The 16,077-nt window shown below is 57.5% G+C and overlaps 1 protein-coding gene across 5 annotated transcripts; it reads left to right on the top strand.

The window, feature by feature from the left end:
- The first annotated feature begins 7,492 nt into the window (after positions 1–7,492).
- Positions 7,493–15,748, top strand: KMT5C (lysine methyltransferase 5C). 5 transcript variants are annotated; one of them, XM_007998149.3, is made up of 9 exons: positions 7,493–7,592; positions 9,557–9,690; positions 9,859–10,024; positions 10,386–10,495; positions 11,304–11,467; positions 11,601–11,620; positions 13,846–13,982; positions 14,131–14,315; positions 14,584–15,748. In XM_007998149.3, the coding sequence occupies exons 2-9, from the start codon at positions 9,581–9,583 to the stop codon at positions 15,075–15,077; spliced, it is 1,386 nt and encodes a 461-aa protein (XP_007996340.1). In that variant the 5' UTR covers positions 7,493–7,592; positions 9,557–9,580; the 3' UTR covers positions 15,078–15,748. The 5 variants fall into 5 exon arrangements, with proteins under 5 accessions (XP_007996340.1, XP_007996339.1, XP_072872021.1 ...); XM_007998148.3 differs by having other exon boundaries at positions 7,502–7,592; positions 9,438–9,690; XM_073015920.1 differs by lacking the exon at positions 7,493–7,592 and having other exon boundaries at positions 9,076–9,690.
- Positions 15,749–16,077: the final 329 nt, after the last annotated feature.

Below are 16,077 nucleotides of genomic sequence, written 5' to 3'. Positions count from 1 at the left end.
AAGATTGCAGTGAGCAGAGATCGCACCATTGCACTCCAGCCTGGGCAACAGAGCGAGGCTCTGTCTCAAGAAAAAAAAAGAAGAAGTGGAGATTAGGGGATCATTGAGGACCGTTTTGGGAGCTGGCTACCACAAAATATCAATTCATTGCAAAATCTGAGCAGGAGAACGATGAAGTGTGTGTGTGTATTTGTGCAATCATATATGTATATAGATATAGCTATATAGGTCCTTGTGTGTATATAAATTAATATATAATATACAAGAAGTATACTTACAGGGCCAGATACAGTAGCTCATGCCTGCAATCCCAGCACTTTGGGAGGCTGAGGCAGTAGGATTGCTTGAGCACAGGAGTTCAAGACCAGCCTGGGCAACATGGAAAAACCTAATCTCTACAAAAAATAAGAAAGTTAGCCAGATGTGGCAGTGCATGTCTGTGGTCCCAGCTACTCAGAATGCTGAGGCAGGAGGATGGCTTGAGCTCAGGAGGTCAAGGCTGCAGTGAGCTAGGATCACACCACTGCACTCTAGCCTGGGCGACAGAGTGAGATCCTGTTTAAAAAAAAAAAAAAAAAGACTGAATATTTGACCAGGTCTCCCCTGAGGCTGAGCCTTGGAATCTGTATTTTAATCACATTCCCAAGGTGACTTTAACTCCCCACACCCCACCTTTTTTTCTTTTTATGTGTGTGGTACAACACAAAAAACATCAAATTCATCATTTGACAGCCAGACATTGTGGCTCACACCTATAATCCCAGTGTGTGGCAGGCTGAAGCTGGAGGATTGCTTGAAGCCAGGAGTTCCGGACCGGCCTGGGCAGAATAGGGAAATCCCATCTCTACAAAAAGTTTAAAAATAAGCTGGGTGTGGTGGCATGTGCCTGTAATCCCAGCTACTTGGGAGGCTGAGGTGGGAAAATTGCTTGAGCCCAGGAGAGCAAGGCTGCAGTGAGCCATGATTGTGTCACTCCACAGTGAAACCCTGTCTCAAAAAGTAATTAAGGGATTAAAATGTTCATTTTAATTATTTTAAACTGTACAATTCAGTGGTAGGTACATGAGCAATGTCGTGAAGCCATGCCATGATTTATGATCACACCACTGCACTTCCACCTGGGTAACAGAGAGACACTTATATATGTCTCTAAATATATATATATATACACACACACACCATTTTAACTATTTTATTTTACTTATTATTTTATTATTTTTTTCAGGCAGAGTCTCTGTCTGTTGCCCAGGCTGGAGTGCAATGGTGCGATCTCGGCTCACTGCAACCTCCGCCTCTTGGGTTCAAGCGATTCTTCTGCCTCAGCCTGCCGAATAGCTGAGATTACAGGTGCCTGCCACCGTGCCCGGCTAATTTTTTGTATTTTTAGTAGAGACGGGGTTTTGCCATGTTGGTCAGGCTGGTCTCAAACTCCTGATGCCAGGTGATCCAACCACTTTAGCCTCCCAAAGTGCTGGGATTACAGGCATGAGCCACCGCACCCGGCCCCATTTTAACTATTTTAAAGTGTACAATTCAGTGGTATTAGGTACAACCATCACCACCGTCTAGTTCCAGAACTTCTTCATCACCCCAAAAGGAAAGCCCGTACCTGTTAGCAGTCACTTGCCCCAGCCTCTGCAACCGTGAATTTGCTTTGTGTCTCTATGGATTTACCTATCCTGGACATTTCATAGAAATGGCGTCGTACTGAATGTGGCCTCTCGTCTCTGGCCCCCTTCGCCCAGCATGATGTTCTCAGGGGCCATCCGTGTCCCAGCGTGAGTCATTCCTTCTTATTTTATTATGCCACCTGAAGTCTGAGACCCACCCCGCCAGCTATCAGCAGCTGGTTTCTTTCTGGGCGGCGCGGCCCGGAGATCAGGAGTGCAAAGTGCACCAGACTCTGGAGTCCTGTGACTCGGATGTGACCTCTGGGCCACTTACATCATCTCTGTAAGCCTTACTTTGCTTATCCGTAAAATGAGCATTCAACAGCCCCTCCCTCACAGGGCTATTTGCAAAGTGGCTGCTGTGAGGTAAGAGTTCAGTAACAGCTGGCCGGGCGCGGTGGCTCACACCTGTAATCCCAGCACTTTGGGAGGCCGAGGCGGGCGGATCACCAGGTCAGGAGATCGAGACCACGGTGAAACCTCGTCTCTACTAAAAATACAAAAAAAATTAGCCGGGCGCGGTGGCGGCAGGCACCTGTAGTCCCAGCTACTCGGGAGGCTGAGGCAGGAGAATGGCGTGAACCCGGGAGGTGGAGCTTGCAGTGAGCCGAGATCGCGCCACTGCACTCCAGCCTGGGCGACAGAGCGAGACTGCGTCTCAGAAAAAGAGTTCAGTAATAGCTTTCATGTTATTCCATGTTGTGAGATATGCTAGAATTGGTTTAACCATCTCCTATCGTTGGACATTCTTTTCTGGGTTTTTTGTTGTTGTTGTTGTTTAGACATTTTGCTCTGTTGCCCAGGCTGGAGTGCAATGGCGTGATCTCGCCTCACTGCAACCTCCGCCTCCCGGGTTCAAATGATTCTCCTGCCTCAGCCTCCTGAGTAGGTGGGTTACAGACGCCCGCCACCACGCCTGGCTAATTTTTGTATTTTTAGTAGAGACAGCGTTTCGCCACGTTGGCCAGGCTGGTCTCAAACTCCTGACCTCAGGTGATCTGCCTGCCTCAGCCTCCCGAAGTGTTGGGATTACAGGCGTGAGCCACCGCGCCCGACCTACTTTTCTGCTTTTTAAACAATGCTGAGTGAGACGATTTGCCTCTGTGTCCCTACCCAAATCTCACCTTGAATTTGAAATCCCATAACCCCCACATGTCAAGGGCAGGACCAGGTGGAGGAAATTGAATCATGGTGAACCCCCATGCTGTTCTCATCAATAATAAGTGAGTTCTCAGGAGGTCTGAAGGTTTTATTTTATTTTATTTTATTTATTTATTTTGAGACAGAGTCTTGCTCTGTCGTCACCCAGGCTGGAGTGCAATGGCACCATCTTGGCTCACCGGGACAACAGAATGAGACTTCATCTCAATAAAACAAAAAAGAATAAAACTCTGGAAGTGGAATTGATGTGCCACATTTTATTTGTATTATGAAATATTTCTGACTTGTAGAAAAGAACAGACAGTAGCCAGGCGCAGTGGCTCATGCCTGTAATCCCAGCACTTTGGGAAGCCGAGGCAGGTGGATCACAAGGTGAGGAGTTCAAGACCAGCCTGGCCAAGATGGTGAAACCCCATCTCTATTAAAAATACAAAAAAATAAGCCAGGCGCGGTGGTGGGCACCTATAATCCCAGCTACTTGGGAGGCTGAGGCAGAGAATTGCTTGAACCCGGGAGGCGGAGGTTGCAGTGAGCTGGGATCACGCCACTGCACTCTAGCCTGGGTGACAGAGTGAGACTCCATCTCTTAAAAAAAACAAAAACAAACAAACAAAAACAGAAAAGAACAGATAGTAGGCCAGGCGCGGTGGCTCACACCTGCAATCCCAGCACTTTGGGAGGCCGAGGCAGGTAGATCGCCTGAGGTCAGGAGTTCGAGACCAATCTGGCCAACATGGTGAAACCCCATCTCTACTAAAAATACAAAAATTAGCCGGGCCTGGTAGTGGGCGCCTGCAGTCCCAGCTACTCGGGAGGCTGAGGCAGGAGAATGGCAGGAACCCGGGAGGCGGAGCTTGCAGTGAGCCCAGATTGCACCACTACACTCCAGCCTGGGCGACAGAGTGAGACTCCTTAAAAAAAAAAGAAAGAAAGAAAGAAATGCAGTTTTGCTATAGGTGTGGTTAAAAAAATAGAGAAAAAAGAAAAATATAATGAACGCATGGATTCCACCGCAGGGCTTAAACAAAATTTACAAATACCAATGTTCTGTGTAGCTTTCCTAGCCACATTCTTTCCTCTCCACCTCAAGGGCCGCAGCTTCCCTCTCCCATCCTGTGTTAGTCACGCCCTTCATGTGTGTATTCTTTTGCAACATGTATCCACATGCAACCATTGTTTTGTTTTGCTTTGTTTTGTTTTTTGAGATGGAATTTCGCTCTTGTTGTCCAGGCTGGAGTATAGTGGCGCAGTCTTGGCTCACTGCAACCTCCAGCTCACCTCAACCTCTGCCTCCCAGGTTCAAGCAATTCTCCTGCCTCAGCCTCCTAAGTAGCTGGGATTACAGGCGCCCACCACTATGCCTGGGTACGTTTTGTATTTTTAGTAGAGACGGGGTTTCACCATGTTGGCCAGGCTGGTCTCAAACTTCCAACCTCAGGTGATCTACCTGCCTTGGCCTCCCAAAGTGCTGGGATTACAGGTGTGAGCAGCCGTGCCCGGCCGTTTTATGTGTTTTAAAACTTCATGTCAATGGCATTGTAGACTTCTGGTGATGTATGGGATGTTGGTGCATCTACTTTCACTGACCTATGGTGTTCCCCTGTATCAATATTCCAGGACCCATGTATCCATTGTTCAGGAGACGGACACGGAGACCATTTCCAGTTCCTCACTGTTACAAACAGGATAGCAAGCATTCTTGCGTTTATCTCTTTATTCCAAGTCGGAGAGTTTCTCTAGAGTGTACGCCCACTCACTAGTAGAAGGACTGCACTTCATACACACTGATATGACTTTTCCAGTTAGCTGAGGTTTTTATGGAGTCCTTTATGCTTGCCATTTCCCCCTCCCTGGGTAAGGCTGCTTTTCTCTTCTGGAGCTGGTCACCTGTCTGTCCCCACTGATGAACAGAGAGTTATAGCAGGCATCACCTTTCCCTTGTACGGCCACCTCTGTCCACCTCTGTCTCCTCTGGCTGCTCCATGGCAAGTCCCCAGCCCCAGTTCCCTTCTGCCAGCATGGTCCTGGCCAAAGTGATGGTCCCGAGAAAGGTGTGGTCGACTTTAGCTGTAGTGGTGCCTGCCTGAGTTAGGGGGTATTTCAGAGCTCATGGGAGATTAGGGAGGTAAAGCATGGGGCTAAGGGATAGTCCTTGTTGGAGAAGAAATAGCATGAACAAAGGGTGGGAAGCTGGAAGCCAAACAAGTGTACGGTCTCTGTTTTATAGATGGGAACCCGAAGCCCAGAGATGGCAAGTCACTTCCTCAAAGTCACAGAGCAACTCAGAGACTATCAGCTTCATCCTTATTGGTTGGTCATTCATACATTCATTCGGTACATATTAACAAAGTGCCTAGGCCAGGCGCAGTGGCTCACACCTGTAATCCCAGCACTTTGGGAGGCTGAGGCAGGTGGATCACCTGAGGTCAGGAGTTCAAGACCAGCCTAGCCAACATGGTGAAACCACGCCTATACTAAAAATACAAAAATTAGCCCGGCATGGTGGTGGGCACCTGTAATCCCAGCTACTCAGGAGGCTGAGGCAGGAGAATTGCTTGAATCTGGGAGGGAGAGAGCCAAGATCACACCACTGCACTCCAGCCTAGATGACAGAGCAAGACCCTGTCTCAAAAAAAAAAAAAAAAAAAAAAAGAGAGAGAGAGAGAGAGAAGGGAGCATCACTTGAATAAGCCCACGGAGAGACCCTGTCTCTACAAAAAATTAAAGAATTAGCTGGGCATGGTGGCATGCGTCTGTGGTCCCAGCTACTCAGGAGGCTGAGGCAGAGGATTGCTTGAACCCAGGAGGTCGAGGCTGCAGTGAGCCATCATTGCACCACTGCACTCCAGCGTGGGCGACAGAGGATGACCCTGTCTCAAAACACAATACATGCCAGGCACGGTGGCTCATGCCTGTAATCCCAGCACTTTGGGAGGCTGAGGCAGATGGATCACCTGAGGTCAGGAGTTCGAGAGCAGCCTGACCAACATGGTGAAACCCCGTCTCCAAAAAAAAAAAAAAAAAAAAAAGGCCGAGTGTGGTAGTGCATGCCTGTAATCTCAGCTACTTGGGAGGCTGAGGCAGGAGAATCGCTTGAACCTGGGTGGTGGAGGTTGCAGTGAGCCGAGATCGCATTATTCCACTCCAGTCTGGGCAACAAGCTGGAACTCTGTCTAAAACAAAATTAGCCGGGGGTGGTAGCGTGTATGCCTGTAATCCCAGCTTCTTGGGAGGCTGAGGCAGGAGAATCGTTTGAACCTGGGAAGCAGAGGCTGCGGTGAGCCGAGATCACTCCACTGCACTCCAGCCTGGGCAAGAGAGCGATACTCTGTCTCAAACACACACACACACCCCAAAAACAGCACCTACTCTGTGCCATGCATTGTTTTAAGGGCCCACTATTTATAGCTATACAGATGAACCGCATGTCTGACAGTGATCCTATAAAATTGTAATACCGAATTTTTACGGTACCTTTTCTATGAGTAGACACACAAGCGCCTACATTGTGTTACCAGACAGTAACCTGCCGCACAGCTGTGTGGCCCAGGAGCCGCCGGCCACCTTACAGCCCAGGTGCCCGCAGCCCTGCCACTTAGGTGTGAGTGATGTTACTCTAGGATGTTGGCAGGATGACGACATCGCCTGAACACGCACTGCCCAGATGGTATCAGTGTCGTTAAGCGAAGGATGGCTGTGGCGAAACAAACAAACAAGCAAACAAAGACCGCCTGTTCTGAGTGTGGAGCTTATTATTCTGGGCGTAATTATGATGAATTGTTAGTTACGTTTGCCTCCAGGATTGAGGTAGGGGGTGATCCCAATTAGGGGGTGCCCCAGGGGAGCGCCCCAGGAGTCAGGGTTTGTCTCAAAAGTCCCCGCTCCTCCCTCAGCCTCCCCTCCATCCGACCCCGTTCATATCGCGGGAAGGTCCCACAGAGTGGCTGTGGATACTCCCGAAACGCAGCGGTGTAAACGGGGAGGGAGGGAGAGACACAGTGGTCTGGGAGGGAGAGAGACTGAAGAGCCCTTTGTAGCCAGGCAGAGCTGTCAATAAAGTTTCGTCGCCTTAGTAACCGCAGGCTTCGCAGGGCGGGAGGGGAGAGGGATGGCGGTGCGCGCAGTCACCGCCTTCCTCCCGCCCGTTCTGGCTTTCTCCCTCCTGCGGCTGAAGCTTTCCTCGGAGAAAGAGAATAGGGAGGCCGCAACTCTATGGTGATGGACGGATGCCTTACCCAATGGAAAGAGGAGCTGTCCCAAGGCCAGCCAGTCACATACGACTGCTGGTGCTGGCAGAGCCCGCCCTCTTTCCACTTGGACCTGAATAACCTGACCCAACCCGAGTTTCGCCCGGAGCGACTGCGCTTTCGGCCAATGAGTGCGTCGATTTCAGGCCGCGGTGGGAGAGGAGGCGGGACACGTCGCTATGAGAGAGACTGAGGGACAGCGATGTCAACCACTGACAACAGTTCGCGGCGTTTGACGGCAGCGGGGGCGTGGCGGGATTTTATCTGGGTACTGAGGAGGATCGGGCGGGGAAAGAGTGGGGCTTGACCAATGGGAGCGCTGGAGCTTCGTAGCAACGGAGGAGTGGCGGTAGCCGTGACCAATAGAAAGCCTCAGTGGCCTTGGCGGGGCGGGCCCGGCGAGCCGATGGGAGGTGCGGCGACAGTGTTTGACGAGAGCTGAAGGAGGCAGTGGGAGGTGTTGGCGGCGGCGGCGCGGGCGCCTGAGGAGGAGGAGGAGGAGGAGGAGAAGCGGGTGAGGGGCGGCGCGGGGCCCGATCTCTGAGCCCCTTCACGGCCCCAGCCCCGCGCCGCCTTGGCTCCCAGTCGCCCCCTGCCCCGACTGCCCCCCACCCCGCCCGGCCCCTCCTCGTGTCCAGGCACCCACGTCTCCCGGCCCCTCGCCGGGCCTCGGGCTTCGCGGCACCGCAGCCTCCTTCCTGTGCTTCCTCACCCGGGCCCTGACCCCCTTCTTACGTCCACAGCCCTCCCTGCATCCTCAGGGCCTCTCCCTGACCTCCTGTCACTCTCCAGGCCTCTCCCTGCACCCCCAGGCCTCCTCCTGCACCCCCCAGGGCCTTTCCCTGACCTCACCCTCCAGGCTTCTCCCTGCACCCCTAGGCCTTTTCCTGCACCCTCAGGGCCTCTCCCTGACCCCTCTCTCACCCCTGGGCCCTCCCTGCACCCCCACGGCCAATCCCTGACCTCCTCTCACCCTCCAGGCTTCCTCCTGGACCCTCTAGGTCTCTCTGTGCCCTAGAACCTCTCTCTGACGCCTCTGCCCCTCTCCTGGCTCTCCCTGGACCCTGAGGTTGGCTTCTGACCCTCCAGGTCCCTTGTCCTGGGCTCTCACCGCCTACCCAGGCCCTTCCCTAGGGTCTCCCTTTCCTGGATTCCCCAGGACCCCACCAAGCCCCGTCTGGATCCCTAGGCCCCTGTCGGCCCTCTCAGGTCCCTCACTCACTGGACACCCAGGATCCTCTCCACCGTCCCTGGGTCGCCCCCCCACCCAGGTCTCCCGTCTGGCTCCTCCCTGGGTCCCTAGGCCTTTCCCCGCACTCTGCCGTCCCTGGCACCCGCTTCCCTTCCTCACACCCCTCTGAGCGCCCCCAGGCCCGGCTGCAGCCTTCTCCCCCTTGCCCCGCATGGCCCCTGCCGTGCCCACCGCTGTGCGTTTCTGTCCTTGCCCCCAGTCCCCTCTCCAGCTTCCCCGCCGTCCCTGGCGCCCTCCCGCAGCACTCCCTCTTTCTCTTCTGCAGCCTCCCAGTCTGTCCCCGACCCCTCTACAGCCGTCTCTGCAGCTCCCGCTCCTCCTCCCCTCCCAGGCGCAGATGAGCCTGGGGCGCCCTGGTGCGGGGACGAGGCTGGCCTCCGTCTGGGTTAGGGGTTTGGGTGGTTTCCTTCATCTCTCCATTCTCTCCTGGCTCCGCTTTAAAAACATGTTTTTGTAAATGTTGACCTGTGCTGCCTCCCCATAGTCTTCCTTTGCTCCCCACCCCACCCCTGCTTTTGTCCTCTGAGCCCCCCTCCCCTGGAATCCTTGGAGAGGGAGCAGGTGCTGGGATCCCTCCCCTGCCCTCCCTCCCCTCACCCGCCTCCAGGCTGCCTGGGGCTTCACCCGGAGCCTCCTGACCACTCCTGAAGGCTGCCGGGGAGGCAGGGGGCGGAGACCGAGGCTGGGTCCTGGTGGGGGTGGAGGGCGGGACCTCGGGCTGGCGGGAAGCTTTGACTTTTCCTCCTTGAGGGCTAGAGGTGAAGCGGCTCCCCACCAAGCCTTTAGGGTGATCCCGGCTGCCAATCAGTCAGCTTTCCCTGGGCCCACAGAGATATGTGTGGGGGGGGGTCTCTGTGCACATGGGCAGGGGCATCTGCGTGTGTCAGTCTGAATGTGCATGGGTGTGCCTGGTGCCCGTGTGCGGGTGCACATGGGGTTGTGTGTTTACGGGGGCCTGTGTCTGCCCTGCAGAGCAGGAGGGGATACAGATGCTAAGGTGATGGCTGACATGGCTCTGGGGTTTCCCTACTCTCAGAAGTACTTGTTGCGTTCCATCTTCGCCAGCAGCCCGGTGAAGTCTGCACTACTTTTCTCCCCATTTTGCAGATGAGATTGTGGGGCTCGCCAGCGTCCCCCACGGTTTCTGAGTAGCACAGGAGTGGAGTCAGCACCACACCAGGCTCCCCGCGCCTGCCTTGCCCTCACCTGTTCCTGTTCTCTGCCAGAGGCAGCATGGTCCCCAGAGCACCATGGGGCCGGACAGAGTGACAGCACGAGAACTGTGCGAGAACGACGACCTGGCCACCAGCCTCGTCCTGGACCCCTACCTCGGTTTCCGCACCCATAAGATGAACGTCAGGTGAGGCAGCCTGGGGGCGAGGGTGGGCCCGAGGGGTCAGGACCCCTCCCCTTGCACCACTGCCGCCCCTCAGACCTCTCCTCAGCCTGGTCCTCCCCTCAGCTCCAAGTGGGGGTTGGGGCCGGGGCCCGGGAAGGCCCTGGGACCCAGGCATGCCCTCTCCCCCAGCCCTGTGCCCCCACTGCGGCGACAGCAGCACCTGCGCTCAGCGCTGGAAACTTTCCTGAGGCAGCGGGACCTGGAGGCTGCGTACCGGGCCCTGACGCTGGGAGGCTGGACGGCCCACTACTTCCAGAGCCGGGGCCCGCGGCAGGAGGCTGCCCTCAAGACCCACGTGAGGGCGCCCTCCCCTCCCCCGTCCTCACCGCGTGTCCTCCCTGCTCACCGGGCTTGGTCCTGCCTGGCAGACGCTCTAGAGTCCCTCAGCGCAGCCCCTGGGGCCCCCTGACTTCCTAGCCCTTGGGACCATCTGAGGCAAGGCTCAGAGAATCCTAGGAGAGGAGAGTTGGGGGGGGCCCTCTGAGATGTACTCCAACCTCTTCATTTGACGGATGAGGAAACTGAGGCCCCAAGAGGGAGCACGAGGCCCCCGAGACCACACAGTGAGTCAGTGGCAGAGCAGGCCTAGATTCCTGGAGAGAGAGGGTCAAAGATGCCCCTGCCCCACCTCCTCACCCCACCCTCACCCTCACCAGGTCTATCGCTACCTCCGTGCCTTCCTGCCGGAAAGTGGCTTTACCATCCTGCCCTGCACGCGCTACTCCATGGAGACCAACGGGGCCAAGATCGTGTCCACTCGTGCTTGGTAAGAGGGCAGGACTCCCTCCAGGCCTCCTCGGAAGAGACAGGGCTCAGAGGGGGTGAGAGACCCTCTGTTCATGGACTGGCCGACCGGGCAAAAGAGAGGTGCCTGGTCCTCCGGGCATCCTAGGAAGGTAGTGGGGCTAATCCTGGAATCCCTTTGTGGCTACCAGGGTGCTGCTGGAGCGGGAGACCCCAGATGTGACCCCAGGGTTCCTGGGGCTTCCAGGAAAGAACTAGGCTTCTGCTTAGGGGTGCGCTGTCCTTACCTCATCGTGACCTGAGCCCCCCGCACATGTTAAACACCCCTGAGTGCAGTGAGGAGACCCTGCCCCTGCGGGGTTCACAGTCTGGTGAGGAGGCGGGTGGCAGACAAATCAACATGCAGTCACTGGTCCCAGCTGGTACACGCTGCAGGGAATGAGCAAGTGCTCCCAGGGCGAGGCTCACACTGAGAGGGGAAGCACCAGCCCGAGGGTCTGGTGGGGCGAGTAGCGGGGAGTCCAGACAGGAGGGAATTGGGAGCAGGAGGTGCTATGAGAGTGAGGGGAGAGAATGGGGGCTGTATCTGCTGTGTGCGTGCTGTCCTGAAGGCTTTCAGCAGAAGGGTCCTGTGAGGCTGTGGGCTGGAGCAGGGAAGCCCACCCAGGCGGGAGGGGAAGAGGAAGATCTGGAAGACGATCGCCAGTAGCCAGCACCAGCGCACAGGAGTCCCTGCTTCCTGGGTGCCTCTGTGCCGGAGGCCCGAGTCCCCTGAGCACCTGCAGGAGGCCAGGCATTGCCCACAGCCCCGCCCCCTGGCCTCTTGGCAGGAAAAAGAATGAGAAGCTGGAGCTGCTGGTGGGCTGCATCGCAGAGCTGCGGGAGGCGGATGAGGGGCTGCTGAGGGCTGGTGAGAATGACTTCAGCATCATGTACTCAACCCGCAAGCGAAGTGCTCAGCTGTGGCTGGGCCCAGCCGCCTTCATCAACCATGGTGAGGGTCAGGCAGGTGGGTGGGCGGGATGGGATGGGGCCACGTGGAGCTGGAGGGATGTAGTGGGAGGGTTTGACGACTGAGCTCTGAGCTCACCCACCTCTCTTCTCTCTCCTGCCCCGACTGGCTCCAGACTGCAAGCCCAACTGCAAGGTAAGGCCCTGGGACTTGGGAGGAGTGGCCACGTGGGAAGAAAGGATGCCTGTGGCCTGGGGAAAGGGTTTTTGGTCAGTAAAGAGCCAAAAGCTGGCCAGGCGTGGTGGCTCATGCCTGTAATCCCAGCACTTTGGGAGGCTGAGGCAGGCAGATCACGAGGTCAGGAGATTGAGACCACGGTGAAACCCCATCTCTACTAAAAATACAAAAAATTAGCTGGGCGTGGTGGCGGGCACCTGTAGTCCCAGCTACTCGGGAGGCTGAGGCAGGAGAATGGTGTGAACCCAGGAGGCGGAGCTTGCAGTGAACTGAGATCGCGCCACTGAACTCCAGCCTGGGCGACAGAGCGAGACTCTGTCTCAAAAATAAAAACAAAAAAAGAGCCAAATGCTGCCCCCTGTCTCCACGGCTTCCCACGGGTCCTGGAAGGAGCAGAGTGGATATTTGGTCACAAGGCTACCAAAAAGGAGGAAGGGGCTGCAGCTTGGCCAGTGTTGGCTGGCTGTTTGTGCAGTTGCTCTGGAACCCTGGTTGCCAGCTGCTGGCCATCTTTCTTCTCTGAAAACTGAGCTGGGAGCTGTGCCAATTTGGGCAGGGAGTGTGGCAGTGAGGCAGGGCCCTGTGGTGGGAGCTCCCGGCCTTGCAGGGAGCAACACAGGCAGCTGTGGTGTCAGGAGCAGGGAGGCCAGAGAGCCCCAGGGGTCAGGGGTCAGGACTCAGGATGCTGTCCAGACATACTGAGGAGAGGCCGCTGGTTGTCCTATAGCCGGGAAGTGGAAGGAATGAGGAGGGTCGGCTCCAGGAAGGCATTGAGGGTGCACCCTCTGGAGCGCAGACCTCCGTGGGGCGCCCCGGGAGGCATGACAAAGGGGTCCAGATCTTCAGCTCCAGAGTCAGAACTGAGTTGGGGTCCTGGCTATGCTACCCCTGGCCTTTGGTTTTTCATCTCGGTTGGGGTTGGTTGCCCAGGAACACTGCAGGCTGGTCAGGTTTGCCAGAGGGTTTTGGACAGTGAATGCGCGGCCCTGATCTGGCACCACACACAGACGCTGGGTGGGATGGAAACAAAAGGTGGTACCTGGAGAGGCTCTGCAGGGCGAGTGTGCGCTAGCCACCTTGAGCACAGGAGAGGGCGGCCAGCTCGCCAGCGATCTAGAGCCATCTGGCTTCACAGAAGCGACGCCATGCTGGGCATTGACAGAGAGGCAGAATTTCCCTAGGTGTTAAAGGAAATCAGGGGCAAAGGAGGGCGTCTAGCAGGACACGGCACACCAGAGGGCTGGGGGTGCCCAATGACAGCTTTGGTCGGGCAGCAAGGCCTTGTGGCCCGGGCCAGGGAGCCACGGAAGCTCCCCCCAGGGTGTTTAATGGGAAGCTTGGGTTTTAGGTCACCCTGGAGGCCCATGTGCAAGAGGCTTGGCAGGCAGGGGAGAGGCTGGAGGCAGGGTGGCCACAGAGAGGTGATGAGGGGCTGACTCCAGTAGGGGTTTCAGGGAGGCAAGGAGGATGAGGATGTGGGAGGTGGCGCACTTAGGAAGTAGTGGCTGGTTGGTCTGGGGGCCGTCAGGCAGGCAGGTGGCGAGGGCTACTCCCAGGCAAATGTCAGTCTTGAGTGGATGGATAAATGGACAGTTGGGTGGACAGTGGTCATGCCCCCTTCTAGACGGGGAACAGGGAGGGAGGCACAGCTGTGTGGGGCCCAGGAGGAGCCTGCGGGGCAGCTCCTGGGTGAACGATCCCAAAGGCAGGGCCAGAGCCCACACGGATTGGGCTGTGGAGTGGAGGCAGGCCTCAGAGAAGCGGGGGCAGCCCATGGCAGGCAGAGCTCAGACCTCAGCTGCCAAGGAACAGTTTGGTGGGGGGCAGGCAGCTCAGGAGGGCATGGGCTTGGGTGTGGCAGAAGAGATGGGTCTTGGCACCAGGCCACAGAGGCTGGCGGGAGCGGTCAGCACTGCTGGCACGGCATGCTGCCAGAAGGTCAGGTTAGATCATCGTCCTGCAGGGAGGGGTGGAAACCAGCCAGTGGGTGGATTGTCCAGGGGCTACAGGCAAAGGACAGGCCCCGGGCAAGGCAGCCGCCTCCGAATGCCACTTTTAGGGGCTCGGCTGTTGCCCCATTCCAGAAGAGGACGCTCAGGGCCAGGGTGTCCGGCCAGGCGTGGGGCATGCGTGAGCCCTCCCCTGTGCCCTGGGCCAGGGCGCTGAGTGGGCTTTGCCCTCAGTTTGTGCCTGCAGATGGGAACGCCGCCTGTGTGAAGGTGCTCCGGGACATCGAGCCTGGGGACGAGGTGACGTGCTTCTACGGTGATGGCTTCTTCGGCGAGAAGAATGAGCACTGTGAATGCTACACCTGTGAGAGGTGGGGACCAGGCAAGGGACGGGTGGGTTCAGGACAGGCTGGCTGCCCCAGGCATCTGGGCTTCTTGAGCCCAGAAATGCACCCTCGGGGCCCATCCCTGAGTGTGTTCAACCCCAGCCTCTCATCTCCCCTCCACCCGATCTCCCAGGAAAGGCGAAGGAGCTTTCCGAACGAGACCTAGGGAGCCTGCGTCGCCACCACGGCCCCTGGACAAGTACCAGCTACGTGAGACCAAGCGGCGGCTGCAAGGCCTGGACAGCGGCGGCCGACAGGGCCTGCTGGGCCCTCGGGTCTGCCTGCACCCGTCCCCACTGCGCCGGCACCCGTTCTGTGGTGAGCACCCTCCCTGCCATCCCGGCAGCCCCTACCCTGTGTGCTCCTGGTCATCTGTCTCCTTTCTTCTGAGCTCTCTGCCTAGCCTGGCACCCTCCCTCTCACCCTCAGCCCCTGGCAGGCCTCGCTGTTGAGCAGTTCTGCCTACATGGTTCCTCTGGGGAGTGCAGGGCACAGCCGCCTCCTTGTCCAGGGGAGGACCGGCCCAGCTTGCACTGACTTCACCTCTCCTTTGTTCCTCCTCTCCCTGCTACCTGGACCTTCACAGCCGCCTGCCAACCCCTGCGCCTGCCAGCCTGTAGCGTCCGCCCAGACACCTCACCCCTCTGGCTCCAGTGGCTGCCTCAGCCCCAGCCCCGAGTGCGGTCCCGGAAGCGCCGACGCCCCCGGCCCCAGAGGGCCCCAGTGCTCTCCACCCATCACGCCGCCCGCATCTCCCTGCACCGATGGGGAGGCTGTGGCCCCCACTGCCGCCTGCGAGGAGAGGCCCTGGTGACCCTGGGCCAGCCCCCCCGTGCCCGCTGGGTTCCCCAGCAGGACTGGCATTGGGCCCGGCGCTATGGGCTGCCTTACGTGGTGCGTGTGGACCTTCGTCGCCTGGCCCCAGCCCCACCAGCCACCCCAGCCCCTGCTGGGACCCCAGGCCCCATCCTGATCCCGAAGCAGGCCCTCGCCTTCGCCCCCTTCTCCCCACCCAAGCGCCTACGGCTGGTGGTCAGCCACGGCTCCATCGACCTAGATGTTGACGGTGAAGAGCTGTGACAGGCCGGACAGGGAGGCCCAGCAGGGAGAGAGGGTCTCTCTCCTAGCTACTCCCCAGGACCTTCAGAAGGAGCCCTTGGACCTCTGGGAGGGAGCTGACCCTTGACTCCAGCATAGCTCTGACCCTGGAACGGGGTTGGTTTGGATGCCCCCAGGGATCTGACCCCTGACCCTTTGTGACTGCTGACCCCTGAGCCACCCCCACTCCCACAGGGAGCCCTGGCCATTTGCTGCCCTTCCCACCCCTGCCCCAGCCTCAGGACTGCAGGAGCCATCCACCTCCCTCAGCCCCTTCCTCCCCAGGGAGCAAAGCCATAAGGGGCAGGGGCCACCCCACGGCATCTCCCCGGAAGTACAGGCCTCAGGAGGAGGTGGAACTGACGGAGGGGTGGCACTCCCCGGAGACTGCCCTCACGAGGGGACTGGGTTCGCTCTCAGCTCTGCAGCTGTCTACGGTGGGGGGAAGGTTGGGGGGTGTCTGGGGGCATGTTCCCCTCACTACCCCCTGTGGGTCTCAGGGAGGCCGGGTGCGACCTCATCTTTCTCATGGTGCTATCCTGGTGCTATTGGGGTGGGGGGCTCCCTCCCCTCCCCCACACCAGAAAGGGGTATGTTGGGGGATTGGAAGCACTTGAACTTTTTATTTTATTAAAACCTTGTTATAAGCAGCACCCTTGGCGGTGTTTTGTTTTGGCTTATGTTTTCAAGGGATATGGGGAGGGTGAGACCGTCGGCTGTGCTGGTGAGAAGGGGAAGAGGCAGCCCAGGCCTGCAGCCCTGAGAGCTGTCGGGAGAGGGATTTGGGAGGGTGACGGACTAGGGGGCCTGAGGCTGGAGCCCCATCCCCACTCGGGCTGTGCTTATAAAAATGCCTTCAGACCCATCCTCTCCTGGGAGCGGGTCCTCCCATTTTCCAGGCGAGGCCAACAAGGTTTAGCAAGCAGAGTGACTTGCCAAGGCCACATGGGGACTTGAGGGCTTTTGAGGGCCCTTCTCCCTT

Source organism: Chlorocebus sabaeus, chromosome 6, assembly GCF_047675955.1.
Source record: "Chlorocebus sabaeus isolate Y175 chromosome 6, mChlSab1.0.hap1, whole genome shotgun sequence".
NCBI classification, from domain to species: Eukaryota; Metazoa; Chordata; class Mammalia; order Primates; family Cercopithecidae; genus Chlorocebus; species Chlorocebus sabaeus.
The sequence above is the reverse complement of the archived record's forward strand: the minus strand, read 5'-3'. Positions and strand labels throughout refer to the sequence as shown.